Raw genomic sequence first — 20,542 nt, 5'->3', positions numbered from 1 at the left:
CTATCATTATGAAACAAACTGTATTGAAAATAAAAGTGAATAAATTAAGGGCCAAATTATAGTCTACATGTTTTATTTCTTTTTGTCTGAGAAATCTTAAAAAGGGAACCTACAACAGAATACTATTTACAGTTCAATTTGGTGGTTTAGGAGTAGAGCGTTAGCCTCCCAATCAGGTGTTGCAGGTTTTAGCATTTTCAGCAGTGGTAACTTATTTTGTAAATTGCAAATTTCAAACGATTAAAAAAAAAACTAACAAAATTTGGAAAAATACTAGAAGGTTCATTTACAAAATGAAGAATAATTTTAAGAAATAAGTCTGAAATAAAGTTATTTTTAGTATATTACCTATTCCTATTTATTAAATAAATAATAAAAATAATTATAATAATAATTATATATAAATAATTTAATAATTCCTATTTATTAAAAAAATAATAAAAACGCAAATAGATGCGTTTTTGATGGAAAAAGAGGCAATTGGCAGACAATTATTTAATCACTATTTCTTATATATAGTCGCCCTGCGGCACGAGGCGATCATCAATTTTGCCCCATTAAAAGGTATAGTTTTCTCAACAATCTAACACACACTGGTTCTTATTTCACTTCGTTTTTTTATATCTTGTTCAAACTTGTTTGTATTTCCCCTATTAATTTAATCACTTTTTTTGCTCTTTATGGCAAATGGGTTTGTCTCATGCTTTCTTCTGAGATTTTTTATTATGATACTTGGTTCCTGTTTACAGAACTAAAACTATATTAAGTCCATTTTTTTGCTTCATAATTTGTGCCTTGTTTACGATGTTCAACTTTATTTATAAATAGAATACTCTTTCTTCATATAAATACTAAAATATTTTACCTTCTTTTAATATAAAAATGAAAAAAAAATTAGCAGACTTACAGTGTTTAAGAAAAAAAAACAAGGTAAATTGCAAAATAATTTATTGCATTCGATACAGTATCACTGAAAATAAAAGTGTAAAGTTCTGGACAGGAGAAAATGAATATTTAAATAATAAATAAGGTTCAAATAAAAAATATCACAAAATATAAATATTAAAAAAAAGATATGGAAAAGATCATTCACATCATTTCAACGAATTACAAGTAAAAATTGAGCTTGATAAAAAAAACATCAAAAGATTACACGCTTATAACACATTTTCCCAATATATTTGGATGAGAAATAACATAAATTAATGCAATATAAATTAATATTAATAATATGAATTAATATTTATAATATAACAAATATTTATAATAGTAGTATTATAGATAAAAATTCACATAAATAATTCGTAGAGAGTTTTAAAAGAAAGTAAGAAAACTAGATAAAAATTAAACCCATCCAAAAAAAAGGCTTAGACTTTTCTGAACTAAAATAAAATTTCATAATATTTTTTAGATGTATAGTACACTAGATAAAAAAAAGGGACTACTTTGAATAACTTTTAATTTAATATTTAAAAAAGTCTATCTTGATTTCTAAGGAACCATTACATTTGGCCGATTTCGATCAAATTTTACATTCAGCCATGTAAAATTACATTCTTTAAAATGTTGTAAAAAATTGTAAGCCTTACAATTCAAATTTTTTTCGACCATTATTAAATAAATTTAAAAAAAAAAAAAACAATAAATAATTACACGAAGCTGAAATCTGACATAGTTTTGGAGCTAAGATTAAGAGGAGACTATATCACATGAGAAACTTTTCATCAGGTATCCTCTTATACCTCCATAAGTAATTTAAAATATAGAAAAGTGAATTACGGCAAACCTAGAGTGAGAAATGAAGTTTTAAATACAGAAAAGAAATTTTCACAACATTAAAATGGAAACAAATTATGAGAGGATAATTTAGGATTATGCAATGGGGAACATTCTCTTCTAGTAATTTGTTTACATTTTGATGTAAATTAATTTTCAGCAATTGAAACTTCCATGACTTTCTATAGTTTGCCTAAAGTAAAAACTCCCCATGCCATTCGCCTGGATATATGGCATTGACTATGGTAACCAGTTACAACTATTTTAAGTAGGGGTGTGGGGTGACAGGTTTTAGCTTGGGTCGGCGAGAGAAAAGGAAACTTTTTCTAAGGTCTACTGTGTTAGCCCTACTCAGACTTTGTGATGGGGGAGTTCTTACCATAGACAAACTATACATCATAGTTATAAAAGTGAAACAGAATTTATGATGAAAAATTGCTCTTTCTCTTAATATAGGGCAAGTCCACAGTTACCCACATCAAAATTAAACGGTCCATAATTCAACAAAAACATATGGGACTCAGATTTTCTGCCACTCGATGGTAGAGCAGATTGCTTGGAATGTATATCTTTGAACTTCAGTTGTCGCTCAAGGCAACATCATAATGTTTAGCCAGGAAAAGCGAAAATTTATGTAATTATTCTCGAAAGTATTATTCTCAACAATGAAAAGTTTCGCAAAGAATAACACGATGTAGCAGCATTCAATAACTCAATGGCTACACAATTATATCGCATTGTTTCATGGCAACTGGACTGATGAGAAAAAAAAAGCCTTTAAAACCTCAATTTTGGGTGATGAAAAACTAAGATAAATAGGAATGAAGTTTTGGAAGGGTATTTCTTCAGATTGTTAGATTTAAATTTGTTTAATTTTAAAGTCATGCAGAGTGTTTAAATTAAATAAATAGGAAGAAAAAACCTGTATAAACATTTATACAAAGATAAATGACATGCTTATACACAATATGGTAATAAAATTAATGCAGTAAACTAATGTTGAAATGAAAACAAACACAAAATGTAACTATAAATAAATTAATAAATAAAAGAGTCAAATAAATTGATGCTTTGGGCTTGAAAGACTCAATAAATATAGCTTATTTTTTCTAGTAGCTATTCAAATTCAACTTAAGGCACAAATCTGTCCAAGCTTCTGCCAGGTGAACTATGCCTTGATCTTACATTGCATTGCATCTTTTGCAATTCTAGCATTAGTAACTCAATCTGACAAGCATCTAAATATAAAAAATAAAGCATTGAACAATTAAAAAAAAGAGAGAAATGCAGCATATTCGCAAAGAATAGCACGATGTAGCAGTATTCTATAACTCAATGGCTACACGATTATATTTTACTGTTTTATGACAACTAGACTGAAGAAAAAAAAGGAAAGAATTTAAAACCTCAATTTTGAGTGGTAAAAAACTAAGATAAATATAAATGAAGCTTTGGCATGGTATTTCAACAGGTTGTCAGATTTTTAGATGCATGCAATTTTAAAATCATGCTGCGTGTTTAAATTGAATAATTAAAGAGAAAAAAAATACCCGTATAAATATTTATACAGAGATAAATAACACCCTTATACATAATATGCTAATAAAATTAGTGCAGTAAACTAATGTTGAAATGAAAATGGACTAACACAATATGTAACAATAAATAAATTACTAAATAAAACAGTCAAATAAATAGATGCTTTGGGCTCAAAAGACTCATTAAATATTGCTTATTTTTCCTAGAAGCTATTCAATTTCAACTTAAGGCACAAATCTGTCTAAGCTTCTGCCAGGTGAACTATGCCTTGATCTTACATTGCATTGCATCTTTTGCAATTCTAGCATTAGTAGCTCCATCTGACGAGTATCTAAATATAAAAAAACAAAAGATTGAGCAATTAAAAAAAGAGAGAAAGGTAGCAGATTAGTGAATAAATTTTTTTTCATAGCAAAAAGAAGAATACATAATTTTATACCATGTTCTCTGACTGCATCTTGATTGTGCCAAAGGGAGCCACCTGGCTTCCAGACTTGCTTTAGGTCTGGTGTTCTAAATCATTAATAAATACTATTAGCATCTCTTACATACAGGGCTGTTTATAATTAAAATAAGGTTACTAAGAGGCACATGTAATGCAATTATATAGTAGAAATGGCAGAAAATGTAACAAAAAATTTTAGTTTTAAAAACGTGAAGCTGGTAGAGGTTTTTTTTTTAAATTTTTCTTTTTTATTGCAAAAGCACTTGACTTTACATCATTGGCCCCCATGCATCGAAGATGCATGAGATTGGAGCATATAAGCTGGTAGAGGTAAAAGCTACAAAATTTCTCAAGAATTAAATTTTTAATAAAAAGGGCATGTGCCAAGTTTTTATGTAAAAAAAAAAAAATATGATCTTTATACTTTAAAAATAAAAGGATATTATTTTACAAAAACTGATTAAAAAGTTTGACCAAAAATAGATAATATATGGTGAAGATATATAAATAATATATGTTGAAGATTTAAAAAAAATTGCTTATGAAATAAAGCTGTATAACAATCACATTTTAAGAATTTAACCTTTCATTATTATGTAATAAAAAGAAGTTTGCTTTTTAATCTAAAAATTTAATACAAGCTAAATAAAACTTAACTTATCTGAGCTCTCATTCCATTAAAAAAATTTAACCTCAAATATTTCTTCAAATGAAATTATGACTTAATATTAACAAAAAAAAAAAAAAAAANAAAAAAAAAAAAAAAAATACTTTTCTTAACAGAAGAACAAATTTAAGGACAAAAACAAAGGAATTATTCTCTTGCCATCATCATAATGAAAAAAATAATTCGGTTGCTTAAGTTACAGAATTTTCCTTAGTCATTTATAACTTTTGAAATTTTACTTGTTCTGTCTATTTTTCAGTTTGAAAATTAAAAAAAAGATAAAAATCAATCAAAACACTGACAGTTTTCTCCCATGAAATTGGTCAATTATTATGCAAATTTTACACTGACTAATATTAAAATGCCAGGTTTTTTTTTTTTTTTTTAAAAAAAAATAATGCTAACAAACAGATGCTTGTTTGCAAATGGACAACCACTATCAAAAAATTTAAGAACAATAAAACAAAATTAACACAAAATTTAAACAACAAAACAGAACAAAAATTAAGAACAATTGGTCCCAGTGTTTGAGATAATATTAAGCACAACTTGTTACACCAAGCAACAAATGCTTTCAAGCAGATTCATTTTATCTATAAACCTCCAGTATTTTCTTAAAATTCATAAAATTAATGTATGTTTACTTTAGAGTATAGTAAATTCTTCTAATTCATACAGTTTCAAAAGCTTAGCTCGAGTTTGAGGCAATTAAACTGTAGCTTTTACATTTTCCCTCGAAAAAAAAAAAAGCCTTGAAAAATAACCTTAAAAGCTCAGTTTACATTCAATATTGGTTTCTAGCATCATTCAATAAAAACAATCTTAATCTTGAATAAAAAATTACAATTCAATAAATTATTTATTATGATTTCTTACACTGAAAAAAAAAATAGATTAATGATAAATGGAATGAATTTTTTTCCTTCAAGAAAATTCCCATTTGTGAAAGATTTTTTTTATTAATAAAGAAATGCTAGTTTAACTAGACATGAGTAATTATGTATGTCTTTTTTTATATAAATTATTTGACCTAGAGAAACACAAAAAAAAAAAAAATGAGGCTCCATTATAAAGTACAGTTGCTTTTACTTGTTCTTGTTTTGAAAAAATGCCAGAAATTAAATACACTGAAAATAATTGCTTGTAGTAAATCAATCTTAAAACTATGAATCACTCCCAGATCATGCACCTGGCAAATGCATTGGGGGGGGGGAGGTAACAAAAATGACTTTCACTTTTTTTTAAGAAAGAAATATCCGGAGATAGTTGTCAATAGATAAAGTAATACTTTTTTTTCTTCTTCCCAATTAAATGGTCCAAATCAAGTAAAAATTGAGAAAAAAAAATGTATTTGTCATTTATGGTAGATTAGTGGTAGACTAGATGGTGTGCCCTTGTCTTCTGGATTGGGCTAAAAATTACAAGGATACGGAGTTGAACATTAGTAGCTAAATTGGGTTAGCTGTTCAACGACGGTTATAAAATTATAATATAAATAGATGCTTCTGAGCCGTGCTGGCTCCGGGGATAGAGCTTTGGCCTCTCAATGAGGTGAACCAATTTCGAATCCCAGCGATGGCTAGCTGATATGAATTCTGCAACCGGCTAACACCAACCACAGTGCTGATGTAAAATATCCTCAGTGGTAGACTAGACAGTTAAGAGTCCCCTTGCTGTCAGACTAACCATGGGAGGTTTTCTTCTCAGTGTTACTCAAATGCGGGTAAATTCCATCAAAAAGTGTTCCATGAAGGCAAAATTTTTCCCAATACTTGATCCTGGAGCTCCCTTGTCTTCTGGATTGGGTTCAAAATTACACGGCTATGGAGTTGAACATTGCTAGTCGTAAACTCAAAATTGGGTCAACCGTTCGGAGACAGTTATAAAATAAAATAGATGCTTTTCTACTTTTTCGATGATGCATAATCATTAATCTAAAGTACAAATTTGTTTTGCTATTTTAGTCTCAATTGCATACATGAAAATATAGAACAGTATTTATCGCAAACCTAAAGTTAAATGAGAGCTTAACCTAAAATTGTTTTTTTATGAAAAGGATTTTCTTTTTTGACCACACCCCCTCATTTACACATTCTTCTTTTCAAAATGAAATAATTAAAGAAATTATTTGCAAACATTAGAAAATTTTCTGCACAATAGATGCAGGAATTTGATCTAAACAGTTATTATTAACATTATAAGAATAGCATTAATGATGGGACCATTGAAACAAGATGATACATGTAGGAAAATAAAAGATGCAGATAAGATGGGTCGAGATTCTACTGTATTGAAAATTACATAATTCTAAAATCTAAAAGGTGAAAAATTAATTTCATTAATATTTTGATTTAATAAACAATATATTTACACTAATTGATATTTGATTGAACAATAAAAAGCAATGTATAAAGAATTTTACCCATCAGTTTGTTCCAAAGCTGAGAGAAGAGGAGTGAAAACAGAAGGTTGTTTTTCTTCTTTTCTTGCAATTCCAACTAAAAGAGTATAACACTATGGTAAAAATCTAAACATAAGATTCAGGCTTTTATAGTTACCAATCATTTATAAAATAATAGAATAGATTATGAATTCTTTAGAAATTATAAAACACTGGTGAAATACTGAATAAATACTGCTATTCTGAATAAAGTAAATACGTTGACGGAATGTAGAGTTTATTGGTAAAACCACCTGAATTGGCTGTTGCGGTATTGTATACCACATATGAATATTTCCTCATAACGTGTAAAATACACATGTTAAATATGGGGCAATCAATATCATTATGTACCAATATGGTGTATTTTTGTTAAATTAATAACTTTTAATTAAAAATAATGGCCGTGATCATATAGTGCTTAGTACATAGCATTGTGATCCCAATAACCCAGGTTTGCATCCTGGTCACAGCACCATATTTTATGGTGAGGATATTAAGAATTATTGAAAAAGGTTATACATAAAATGGCCGAAAAGATAAAAAGGAAAAACATCAGCAAAAATAAGCTTTAAAATTTAGAACAATTAATTATAAAGTATAGTGTAGAAACAAAGCTAGTACCACCGGATCCGGCAGACACATCAGCTTAAAAAACAATAAATAAAAAACTAAACTCAGTGGCGCGACAGCCCATAGAGGTCCAAGGCCAACTATGCCCACCTCAGTTTTCTGGACCTTGGGCTCTGGGGTGCAGGAGCAGGTGTTCCGGTTAGGTGGTCAGCCAAACGCGGAACCCCGGGTGTTTAGTTCCCAAGCATGCTTGGTACTCATTTATCTACCCACTGAAGGGATGAAAAAAAACAATAAATAGTTAAGTTAAAAAAAATCTTTGTTACAGCAAAATGAAGGAGATTAAAAAATAATCACTGGAGAACATTTTTACAAATAAAAGAAAACATTTATTTTAAACTTAATTGTGAAAACAAAAACACACACCAACATATACAAAAACAAGGGAGTTAAATCAACTTAGTTGCCAGGTAAGTGAGAAGAAATCCAAGAGAAAAAAAATAAGTCATGAGAAAATTTACTGAAAATTTACACTGTGAAATAATGCCTTTCTTTTCCGTTAGCTTTATTGACGCAGAAATGAAAAATTGTTGCCTCGGGAAAATGACCGTGCATCCAATGAGTGTTTAAGACTGAATTTAAATAAGCCAAATTTAGCAAGAAAAGGGTAAAACTAATGCCAAAATTAGGTTTGCTGAACCGGTGACACAGGATTAAAAAGAACGTTCGAGGATCTTCGGTTTTTTACCGACAAAGGATTAAAGTTACCTGAAGGTCAGAGATGGACAGCAGATGTTAACATTCTTGGGGGAGCTGTTGACGGCTAAATTATAGTTAGTCTTAAACAGGTGATGAGAGAATTCTCATACACAAAAGAGTACACATTTATTCCCAGGAGAAAAAGATATTTGGTTTAAGATGGTAACAATACAAAGGCAACATCGAAATAAACCATTAACAAACAAGGAAATGACAGAGAAAGAAATTGTGAAATAAAATAAGAATATTGTTACCTTTTTTTAAAAAGAATTAAATTACAGATTAATCCACATTGATATTAACCATTCAAAATAAAATTAATATTCTAATATACAATTATTTAAATCATAAACAATTCTTTAAAATATTTTAACCTAATATTGTGGAAGCAATATATAAAACAAATAGTTTAGTTGATACACAAACTAATAATTCAACATTGATTACATTAAAGAGGCAGTAATTAAATCACAACCATTATTCTTAATTAAAAATTAATAAGTTAACAAAAATACACTATATTAAAGTACATAATGATAATGATTGCCACAAATTTAACATATGTATAATTTGTCAAGTTTATATGTAATAAAATATTTGTACGTTATAAACAAATATTCATATATGGTATACAATACCATAGCTATTTTGCACTAAACTTAAACAATATTACAAACTCAAGGATAAAAAGGCAATCAGTGCAATAACATAGCTGCCAACCTTAGGAATAAAAAATTATGAACACTATATGCGACAAAATTATACGCACCAATTACAAGAGTAAGACAAAAATTTAACTATTAAATAATAGTATTAATAGACATATATTTAAATATCTTATGTAAGTTAGTAAAACAAAACTATAAACACTATCTTTGGTGGGAAATTTATAATATTATATAATTAGGAATATTGGTATAATATTTTAAAAACAACCATTACCTTATATATAATTATTCTTCTTCAAATTATAAAACACAAGTAAATAATAATCATAAACAAATATTTCTGATGCAACTGTTTAAATACTACAACAAATTTTTTAAAAAAAATAATAATAGTTGTTTAAGATTCAATTTAGTGAAATGATCAGCAACAGCTATTGGAATAGTATTTTCCAATAAAAAGATACTAAAAATTACTTCTGCACAATAATCACAGGTAGCGCCCTAGCGGCGATACTGCAATTTTACAAAAATTCGGATTTTTTATAAAAATATCAGATTCGATTTGAAAATTAGGAACAAATCCGAAAAATTCTGAACAGTTGGCAGCTATGCAATAAACTAAGTTTAAAGGGGGAAAAAAAGGAAATATCTCTCAGTTAAATTGGGGTTATGAGTTTATTTACTATGGTAATTAACTGAAAAAACTACCACTTGAAGAGAATAAATGGAAAGGTGCAACAACCCTACATAGGAATATAGGGATTAACATAAAAGAACAAAAGTGCAAAAATTAACATAGGTCAACAAATCCCAGGTGCCAGGTCACACAGGAGAATCAATTTTTCAACATTATTATTATTCTGCATTAGTGTTATTGTGCCACTTATTTTTAAATTATTATAAATAGTAGGATCCATTAGGGGAAAAAAACGAAATTGATCCTGCCCTCTTTGCTGGAAAATTGTATCAATTGATTTTAACGCTAAAACTCAAAGGTAATATTAATGTATACATCCAATTTAATGTTTGAATTAAAGGAAGAAATAGTAATTTACCTATGATTTTAGTGTTTACTTCATAGTTTGTTTTATTAAATTATAGGAATTACAATTTAAAAGATTTATTTCTTTACAATTGGATTTTTAATTTAATACTTAACTCTTTTACTGCAAAATACACAGACATGATCACATATCACTAAAAATGGTCCAGCTTCTAGAATTATTGTGACTTTATTACATTTACTCCAAAATAAACACTAACTGCGAGAAGATTGCTTTTTATTTTTAGGTGAATGTAATAAAGTGGCAATTCTAGAAGCTGGTCTCTAAGAATTTTACCGGCTTTTAAAACTTTAAAAATTTTGTCAGTCAGGGTTATCAATTAGTATACAGAAATAAACATATAAATGTAAAGATGCAAAAGGGTGAAATACATATAAGGGATACAAACTTGAGATGAGACAAGCTCAGTCTAAAACTGATATCTGTTAACAAATTTGATAAAGTTTTCAGCTATTTTTCATACATTTTAAACTAAACAAATACATAAAAGCCTGTTTAAACTGGTTATCAAAAATAGCAAAATGGTAAAGTTAAAAAAAAAAATGAAAAAACATTGCACTTAAATTACATATTCATTTTAATACATTAAATAACATTATTCATTCTTTAATAATAAGTAACATTAAACTTAAAACTAATTAACTTAAAATTAATTAAAAACTATTATTAATATATTAAAATATTATTAACATTATTAATTTTTTGGAAATATAATGAGTAAAAGTAAAGTAGAAGCTATAGAGCAGCAAAACCATATATGCTCCTCACCCCTACGACTTGCACTTAAAATATGTAATGCAATGGATTTAGAGCAATGCAGCCAAAAGAATCAGAGTTGATGTGGAGTCATGAAGAAGTCAGATGCAAGGATTCATAATTTGGCAATCCCTATTCAGGGGTCTGTTTAGAAGAAATTTGGGTCCGTTAACGGACCCTTCACAAAATATCTTTTCATAAAAACAAACCATTCACAAAATATTTTAACTTAAAAACGGACCCTTCACAAAATAATTTTTCTTTTAATCGGACCCTTTACAAATTTGTTTATCTTCATTATAGTTTTGTTAATCGAATAAACCTTTCTCAGGGGGGAAAACAAGAAAGATGGATGTAAACGAATTAAGTTTTGTCTTCGGCAGACACTTCTTCCATTATTCTTCCAAAACGAATATTCTGCCAACAGAACTAAAGGCTAAATACCAAATATTTGTATGTTGCATCTCTAATTTAGAAGCAGCAATTGCTGTTTATTTTTGAAAATTTAATTTTTTTTATTATAATTTTACAGTGCTGAGCATAATCTTGTATCTACTTACAATTTAAAAACTCCTTGAAAATTTTTTTTGCAATAACCCTATTTGCACAAATTCATAAAAGCAGGATCCTGGTTGAAAGAATGTGACTTAATGTTTATTTTATATTCCCAAATTACGAGTAATTTTTTCACAATTTTACAGAAACAGAACCTTTTACAAAATGTCTGGACAGACCCCTGTTATTACATTTGCACAGTGCTCCGTAATCATTATACTTGCATATTTATTTATATTTTTTCCAAAATTGATTTTAAAATAGTAATGGTATACTCATTTGGCGTTATAAACAACTATTTAAGAGAAGAAAAAAAAAGGTTATGTTAATTCACTCAGACGAAAGCAGGATGAAAAACTCTAAAACCAATTGTATTGGAAGTCTTTTAAAAAAACACCATAAACTCCTTTTTGAATCTTCCAGCCATCAAACAGGTTTTGGTAATTTCAGTTCTGCTTTTACCATTACATTTTGTTAGACTTTTTTTCCATCTCTTTTAACACACATTAAACTTTCTGTACACACATTTTCTCCTTTTACTTCATTTTAGATAAGGATTTTAAAGATAGATATTAAGGGTGTTCCTTACAGAACACTCTGTATAAAATAGATTTAATTAAAAATTAAACACTTTTAATGGCAGAATTCTTTGTAGTTGAACCAAGAACTATATTAGTTACCAAATACACTCACCTGCAAGACTTTCAGCAGATCTATTCACAGAACCACTGCCATCTGAAGAAACACTTAGCTTTGACCCCACCTTAGAAAAGTAAAATGTTTATTGTTAAAATATAGTACAAAAATAAAGTGACCAACAAAAATATTACAAACAGTATTGATATTAAATTAAAATAATATGACTAAGTAAAAAGATTTATATCCTTCGATAAATGTTAAATTATTTGAACTTATTAAGTTAAAACAAATCATTCAGAAAAACATTCCCTAATAATTCTGAAAATTAGTTCAAATAATTTTATACTATATTATAATTTTTTTTTTGTCAATGCAACATAAAAAATTAAAACATAAAAATTCAAAGTTTTGAAAATATAAAAAATCACCTAAATTTTTTCTTTTAATTCCCCCTTCGAAAAGTAAATAAATAAGGGGAAAAAAAAACAGTCAAAAGAAAGAATTAAAATGAAATCAAAGCATACAATTAGATATAGTTTAAATTAGAGATGGGTCTTTATCAGCGTATCTGATATTTTGTACTTGTACAGTTGTCCCTATTTAATTGCATATTGAGTTATCCAATAACCTACTTAGGCAAATATAATTTAATTGGGCCATATTATTTATATGAAACTAATGTTAAGTTTCCTTGTTTAAATGAATATTTTTGGGTTGCTTAATTGTACAAAAAAGTGCTAAGACACACTGAAATGATTTTTTTTCCTTTTGAGAATTTTTTAACTCTAGAATAGAATTTTCAATTAATTAAGAAGATGAGATTAGAATAAATGGTTACTTCAATAGGATCTTCCTTCTCCAAACAGGTGTAAGGAGGTATATACTTAAAACATTTATTTTTAAAAAAAATTGTATACAGGTTTTTATTTTTAAACAATTCAAATGTATTTTTCTGGATAACTTCTGTTTAGTTGAAATCTCTGTGGAGCTAATATAATCTAAGTATTTATTTGATGTTTATGATTTTGAGATAATTGATTTTTTGCCTAAGTTATCAATTACTGCTGAAATGCATATAATTTAAGTATCACATTAATTTATTATTATTATATTCCTTTTTAAAATTATTTTATTCCTTGATTGTAATAGAAAATAATATGTTTTGTAGTTAAAAAATGAAGGAGAAGTAATGTGATTGAGAAGATTTGATGTTGTTTCCATCCTTGTTACAGAAAAGTTCTTCTAAAGTCCAGTTATATTAAACCAATTACTGCTTTAAGGAAAAATTTGAAAAAGTTGATCCTAGTGAGAAAAGTTAGTGAAATTTATAGGGGAAAAAAAGGTATAATCTCATGTTGCTTTGACGATTGAAATGTTTGGATGAACAGATTCCACTGAAACATGCCCCACAATGCCCCTTGGACTGGTACTATTTCGAAATTGATTTTAAGATGCATTATAAAGTATTTAATATTCTGTTGTTGAACAACAAACTGAAAGCTATGATTAATAATGTAGATACAAATTAGAATTAAATCACTTGCATATAAATATGTAAATTTAAAAAGTGATTAAGACAAGAGGCTCTAACAAGTTTATAATCACATGAAAAGCCATTGTTAAAGTAATAAATGATAATTTAAGATCATACCTGATTTGTTTATTTATCTGTAAATTATGTTTGATTAAATTAATTTGTCTTGAAGATAGGAAAGAAATGTAAAAGTCTCTTTATATAGCCATATTATTTAAAAATTTTGGATGAGGCTGGTTAAAATTTATTATTATTAAGGTGTTGATCCATTCCCCTCATTAAAGAAAATGCTTGTAAAATTCTTTTAGCAGGAATATGCATTTATATTATAATATACACAAATTATTATTATTGCATAGGTTACCGGCAAAATATGAAACGCCGGCATTCTATAAAATGCCTAGGCATTGTATATAATGCCGGATGTCTTTAGGCAAGGTATGAAAAAAACGTCCTGATGAGGTTATTATATAAATGATGTGTATTTCTCAAAAATAAAAATGTTATTCAAATCGCGTAAAGAAAAATGAAAGTCGTACAAAACATAATTTATGCCTTTCTTATTAAGGGAAACAAAATTTTAGTATAAAAAATTCACATTCAAGTCACAATTATTTTCAGTTTAGAAACAAATATTGCAAAAAATATCCATTTCATTATCTTTACTAGCATGGCCATAGGAGATTTTATACTTTGCTGGTTTCTCATTTGGCATTCTATAGAATGCCTAGGAAATGCGTGAAATATAAATCACTTCATACATTGCCGGCTAGTTTTAGGCATTACATACAATGTCGGATTTCAAATTTTGCCGGTAATATATACACTAAATCACTTAGTTCAAAGGGAAGTTATTAAATTTTTTCCCTTCCTACTCATGCCAAACTTGGGTAAGTGATAAAAGGTTAAAGGTAGTTTGCTCTCATGCTTTTTTTTAAATTTCATTAATGAATTTTAGTGGGTAATTTTTTAGAAGCCAAACTTTAATTTTAAATAGAGTTTTAAACGGGAGTACAAGACTAATATTGTTTTTAGGTACCAGTGTAAAATAATAAACTTAATTTTTTTAACTGTAAAATTTAAATTGACCATAGTACAGGGGATCTTTAAGATGGTGTCAAATCTTTCTGGCAGTTATACAGTAAACAAGGTTTTTTTGCCCTCTTATTATGATTGTTAATTGATTATTAAAATGAGCTTATTTTCTCATATCATCATATATACTTACCATTTTAAAGTAAAATTTTGCAACAACATAGCATTTAACACTGACTTATGCATTTCCCTTATAATTAAATAATAAATTTTTCTTACAGTTAAGTAATTTAAAAATAGAATTATAATGAAGAAAAAAAATCTTTAAAACTTGGTATAAAATTTAATAAGAACATGAATTAGCAATTCAATGAGTTAATACATAACAAATGAGATTTTAAATTGTGAAAATATGAAATTGTCAGTAAGTTGAACACTTGAAAAGCTTGGAACAATATAATAAGCCAAGTTTTTCTATTATTAAATATAGGCTTTTTAAAATCCCTCTTAGTAACTAGTTAAGCAGTAGTATGTCTCTGTCTAGTGCTGCCATTCAATGCTCCATAATTATTAAGGAATAATTTGATGCAAAACAGCCTTTTGAAAAAATGTGGCTTATTACTGTATTGTTTAAAGCCTTTAATATATAACAACTTTCAAAGTAAAATGGAGCAATATAACTTTTACAACAATTTTCTACAAATGACAAATTTTCGTAAAAAAAAATATTCTTTAAAATAATAACAACTGAAAAAATATTCTTAAAGATTAATACAAATTCATACTTCTCAGCAGATGCAAAGATACCTACCTTTTTCAATTCAGCACTGTTAGGTTTTAATGCCTTCAACCATTGAATCAATGCCCTTTCACTGTGACAAGGTGTAATCCGATCCAAACCAATGTTTTCATTTGGTATGGGCTTGGTTGATTGGGGAAGGCAAATTAAATCAAAATATGTCAGCATGTCTTGGAATACGTCAGAAGATCTTTTAGATGCATTGACAGTATGATTGCGAAATGCACAGCCCTAAATTGAAAAAAAATATATATTTATGAAATGAAATGTATGATCTAAATCAGGTAATGAACATTGAAACAATATGCAAAGACATCGCCAGAGAAGTATTTTAAGAGTTCAACTCTACTTTTGTTTCTGAAGAGACTATTGATGAATAATAATTGAACTTTTATTGAATAATTACATTTTTTTTTAAATATTAAAACTCAAAACCATATTTGTCCTGCAATTGGTAGAAAATATATTTAATAAGGATCTTAGGATACAGAAAATGCTCCTTATTCAGTGGCTCGCTAAATGTGAATTAATGTTAGCTACCAAACTTTAAAACATGGAAAAACCATTTATGTGAATTGTATCTAGAAAATTTTTATTGAGAAGTTTACGATGATTGTTAAGCTTAACAAACTTTTGTTCAATTTAACTTCACCTGTAAAATACTTAACGCATTAAATGTTAAAATTGTATTTTTTATAGCTTCAAAAAACTTTCAAGATTTTATAATAACTATACAGCAGGTAAGTGCAACAGTCAGTGCTTTACGTTGAACTTTTTTTCAAATTACTACATTGTAATCACTATGGATAATGTACTACGTGTTTTGTTTTTAAAACTATTTTCTACTATTTCTGATACTACAGTCGAACCTGTTTATCTCGAATCTCACGGGAAAGGTGAAAAATTCGAGATAAAGAGGTTTCGAGTTATACAGGTACTATAAAAAAATTAACTTTAATTTCGAAATTCTATTAAAAGTGCTTTGTTTTTAGTAGAAAAATATAGACATTACATTAAATTAATTATACCACATACATCTTGTGATATCCCACTGTCCAAACAATAATTTCTCCGAGCCTTAGATTCATACAAAAGAACGTCTTTACTTCACAGCCACTTTGTGCAAATTCTTACATATCTTTATTCACTATCACTACACTTGATCACTGCGCCATCACAACATGAAGGCATGATACATCTATTTACATAACAGTTTTTTAACATACATTCAACACTGAAAATAATTTTTCCAAGACTTTTGACTGATAACCTTATTTGTTTTGATTATCCTTAGAAAATTCCTCACAGATCGTTTTCTATAGTTCACTTTAAAACTCTTAATTATCCTTTGATTCATCGGTTGCAATTTTGAGGTCAAAATGAATTTCTTTCTTATCGATGTTGAAAAGCTAAGCCCTCGTGGTCACTACTCATTAACCTCTCACTTACTGCCACAATCATTGTATTCCTTTCCAGTTAAAGAAGTGCAGGGATAGTGATTGAAATTCCAAGTAATACCCCCAACCTGTTCATCCCCACTTCCTGCGGATTAACGAAATTCATCTCTGTCTACGAGTTCTATTCATAAGGAAAGTTTTGATATTTGTGCTCTATCATTAAAAATTCGAGAAACAGAGGTTTTGAAAAATAAATTTCGATATAAACACGGAAAATATATTGATTTTAGGCAGTAAATGTAGGGAATTTTAAAAATTTGGAGATATAGAGGTTCAAGATAAACAGGTTCAACTGTATTTCATTCTTTCATTTCTCTTGTTCAATCTGGGGAAAGTGAAGAAGAAAAAAATGGCACTCTAAAATATCAGTACATTATCAAGCAATACAAAATATCAATACAAATTTCTCATATTAGTAGAAATATTTTCATGAAGATTTAAAATGGCATACTTGAAAAATACAAGATTTACGGTAACATAATATCTGGTGCATAAGATTATTGGGGTTTTACTGTATATGAATCTGAAGAAGAGATCATAATAATACTTACAGATAAAAGAAATAAAGGGTCTATTGGATCAAATTTATAAGCTTTAGCTCCACAACAAGAAAAGGTACCAGGTTTGTGCACATTCTCAGCTTGATCAGTTGAAGGGAATGTAATTGTTTCTTTATGGTAAGGACACCTGTTAAAGTCACAACAAGAAAAGTGAATGCCACAGGTAACACATTGCAAACTGTTAATTAGTCCCCAGACACGCCAGTAAATTTTTCTCCAAGACTGGCAAGCTTGATATTGATCTTCTAAATACCGGTCCACATTCCAAGTCATTTCTCTATTTATAAAACAAACACCAATTATTTTATAATTTAAATTAATTTACATTGTTTTAATTTTATCCATCCAAAAATTTTAAATTTTACCTTTTATGGGTATAAATTAATTCTCCTCTTGGACCTATGGTAGCTCTGAAATAAAAATTTTCAGAATGAGTCTTTCAATTAAAGCTTTGATATATCTTTAAAATGGGATTTCAATTTAATCCATCGGTTTATGTTATTTAATTAATAATTTTTAATATTACTTTATATATAATAAATCAACTCATATCAAGTAACAAAAAAAGTTGCGGGCGGTCTTTTATGAATTTATTTCAAAATTCAATAAATATCTTAATGAAACCAGAAATTAATACCTAACAGCTTTAAACAAACAAATATTAAATTAAAATTTAATAAAAAAATTAAGTTAGCTAACATTTTTAAGTAGTATTCTAGACTACCATTGTGAATATCTAAAAATTTCAAAAACTATAATGAAGAAATGGTTAATTGTAGAAATGTAAATATAATTAATTAAAGGGTATACATTTCTAAAGTAAATTAACCAAACCTTAATTGCATGCCTCAATTTTTAATTATTTTACTTGCTTTTGTCAGCCTTGCTAGATATTATTCTTAAAAGTCATGACACTCACTGAAACAGTAAAAAAAAACTAAGATTCTTTTGCCGAAAAAAATCTTTTTGTAACAAACATTTTCAGATTAATTTATACATTAAATTTCAGATAATAACCATTTCATTTCAACCACTGAAAAAGTTGAGTGTTATAATAAAATTTAAGTGCTTGAAAATAAAATTTAACATCATAATAAAACTTAATTTCAACAATTGGGCACTTGCATTGCAAGAAAAGATCACAGATACCCAAACATGTGACCTATGGCATTAACTGATTGTAAAAAGCGAAATGGCATGTTAAAGTTGAACAAGTTTTTCCACATAAGTTAGAATTCTTTTCCGTGTCTTTTACTTAACTAAGATTTATTATTTTTTAATGAATTTTATTGTAAACGAGATATATTTCGTTTTTTACACCTGGCAACTCCGATGCATAATTAGTGCTGTTTATATTCTACATGGCTTCATGCCTGTCTTTGTGTTAAGTAAGAAATATGCAGTGAAAGAATTGAAATCTTTGTAAAATAATCATCATGTAAGAACATGGAATATGTCACTTAAGAGAATTGCTACTTGACGGGCTTGGTATACACGAAATAGAATTGAAAGAACATTTGTTAACGTAAACAAATGCCACGTTTCAACAACCAATCAGGATTCAGATACCATCACTACGTCACTAGCAGGTATCACATTATTATAAACAAAAATGAAAAACTTAACTTACAATGATCAGGTTTGAGATTTTTATAGTGTTGAATACTCAACATTTTCTCATTATGTTTTTAATCAGTTTAAGAACTAACACTATATAACTAAGATGTTACAGGATTTTTATATTGATAAACAATTAAGATGAATTTAAGTTCTTCAAATGATATTACTTTAAATCTTGATAATCTTAAAATTTTAATTTCAAAAAATTTTAAAGGAAAAAGAAGAAATGAAATACTGTTTGATAAATCAAATATATTTCCTGTGAAAATTAGTTAAGCTACATATGTGGAAACATTTTATATTATGAAGTTCTTCTAAGAATAATAGCCAGGAAATTCTTTCAACAGAAAAAAAATATTTTGAATTTAAAATTTTTCATAAGTTTCCTTAAAAATTTTAACTCCAAGATTGAACTAAAATGGTGCAAGCAATAATACATAAAATCCATATGTTTAATTTGAACGAAATAATTATTACTTAACTGTAACAAATAATGACAATAGCAAATTAAAATTCAAAAGTATTTACACAAAATAAGCAATGAAAATATAGGAATATAATATTATAAAACTAATTTAAATGAAAGTTGTTACAATTTAAAAAAGACATTAACTTAAAAAATTATTAAATAATTGATATTCTTTATAAAATAAATTAAAACTGGTTTGACAGCCTTGTTGATTTGAATTAAATTGTTAAAAAAATACAGGTTGCATGATTTTTAAATTAGCTCTAAGACAATTGCTATTTTCAAAGAAGAAAATTCCACATACATAAAACTTCTACAGATTAAAACATTACAAATAGGGATATAGCTCACTTTTTCGATTTACATGGAACATATCCTTGTAATTTTGTTGCGAAGACTTGCTCACATAAACTGCACTTCATCAATTTTGGAATGATTCTTTGGTTTGGAAGTTTAGCTTCTGGTTTCAATAACCGATCTAACAGAATTTTATATAATTTCCTGAAAATACAAATATGAAGGATAAAACTAAAACTACTTTTTATAAAAATATGCAAAGAAATCCAGCTTTTTCCATGATATAATAAATACTTTGTGCAAATTACTATGCAATACATAAAACATCTACAAATAGAGAATTTTAAGAATTATTTATAACCAATAATAGAAAATACGAAAGTTCTTTTACACTAACAACGCATTTAAATTCACTAACAATATTTACTGTTCGCAGATGACTGTAAATGAGCTTGAATATGAAAAATACCTATTGTGTTTATTATAAAATATATTGAAATTTATTTGGGATTGATGGATAGTTATAACAATAGTTAAAAAAAATAATTATATCTGTTCCAATTTTGAAACATGGAAAATATTTAAAAAAGAGGTAGGAAAAGTTCAGGAGATTTTTAAAAAGAAAAGTTTTAAACTGTGTACTTTACATGAATTTATTTTTTTCTATTAAGTTATGTTTGAGGTTTACTTTATTATTTAGTAACATTACTCGTTTTAAATTCTGAAATAAACAATGATCAGAGTAAAAAATTATAATAATAATAATAAATCAAACAATTTATAGAGAATTAGGGCCAGGATAGCCTGGTTGGCAGGGGGCAGAACTCGTGTTCCCGAGAACGGGAGTTTGAATCCAGCCGGCCAAAGACTCTCTGTGTAGTAAATAATGA

General features: G+C 27.6%; 1 protein-coding gene across 1 annotated transcript in view; it reads right to left on the bottom strand.

Annotated features, from left to right (window-relative positions):
• Nucleotides 1–1,709: 1,709 nt before the first annotated feature.
• The window catches only part of LOC107455059 (SANT and BTB domain regulator of class switch recombination), a 29,860-nt gene continuing 11,027 nt past the window's right edge, over nucleotides 1,710–20,542 (bottom strand). The window contains exons 7-14 of the mRNA XM_043039310.2: nucleotides 19,707–19,856; nucleotides 17,632–17,676; nucleotides 17,258–17,543; nucleotides 15,262–15,480; nucleotides 11,936–12,005; nucleotides 6,850–6,925; nucleotides 3,755–3,828; nucleotides 1,710–3,646 (exon numbers count right to left, since the gene is read on the bottom strand). Of these exons, the coding sequence (XP_042895244.1) occupies nucleotides 3,540–3,646; nucleotides 3,755–3,828; nucleotides 6,850–6,925; nucleotides 11,936–12,005; nucleotides 15,262–15,480; nucleotides 17,258–17,543; nucleotides 17,632–17,676; nucleotides 19,707–19,856 (1,027 nt within the window). The 3' untranslated portion in view covers nucleotides 1,710–3,539. The remainder of the gene's footprint in view (nucleotides 3,647–3,754; nucleotides 3,829–6,849; nucleotides 6,926–11,935; nucleotides 12,006–15,261; nucleotides 15,481–17,257; nucleotides 17,544–17,631; nucleotides 17,677–19,706; nucleotides 19,857–20,542) is intronic.

Source organism: Parasteatoda tepidariorum, chromosome 8 (genome assembly GCF_043381705.1).
Source record: "Parasteatoda tepidariorum isolate YZ-2023 chromosome 8, CAS_Ptep_4.0, whole genome shotgun sequence".
NCBI classification, from domain to species: domain Eukaryota; kingdom Metazoa; phylum Arthropoda; class Arachnida; order Araneae; family Theridiidae; genus Parasteatoda; species Parasteatoda tepidariorum.
The sequence above is the reverse complement of the archived record's forward strand: the minus strand, read 5'-3'. Positions and strand labels throughout refer to the sequence as shown.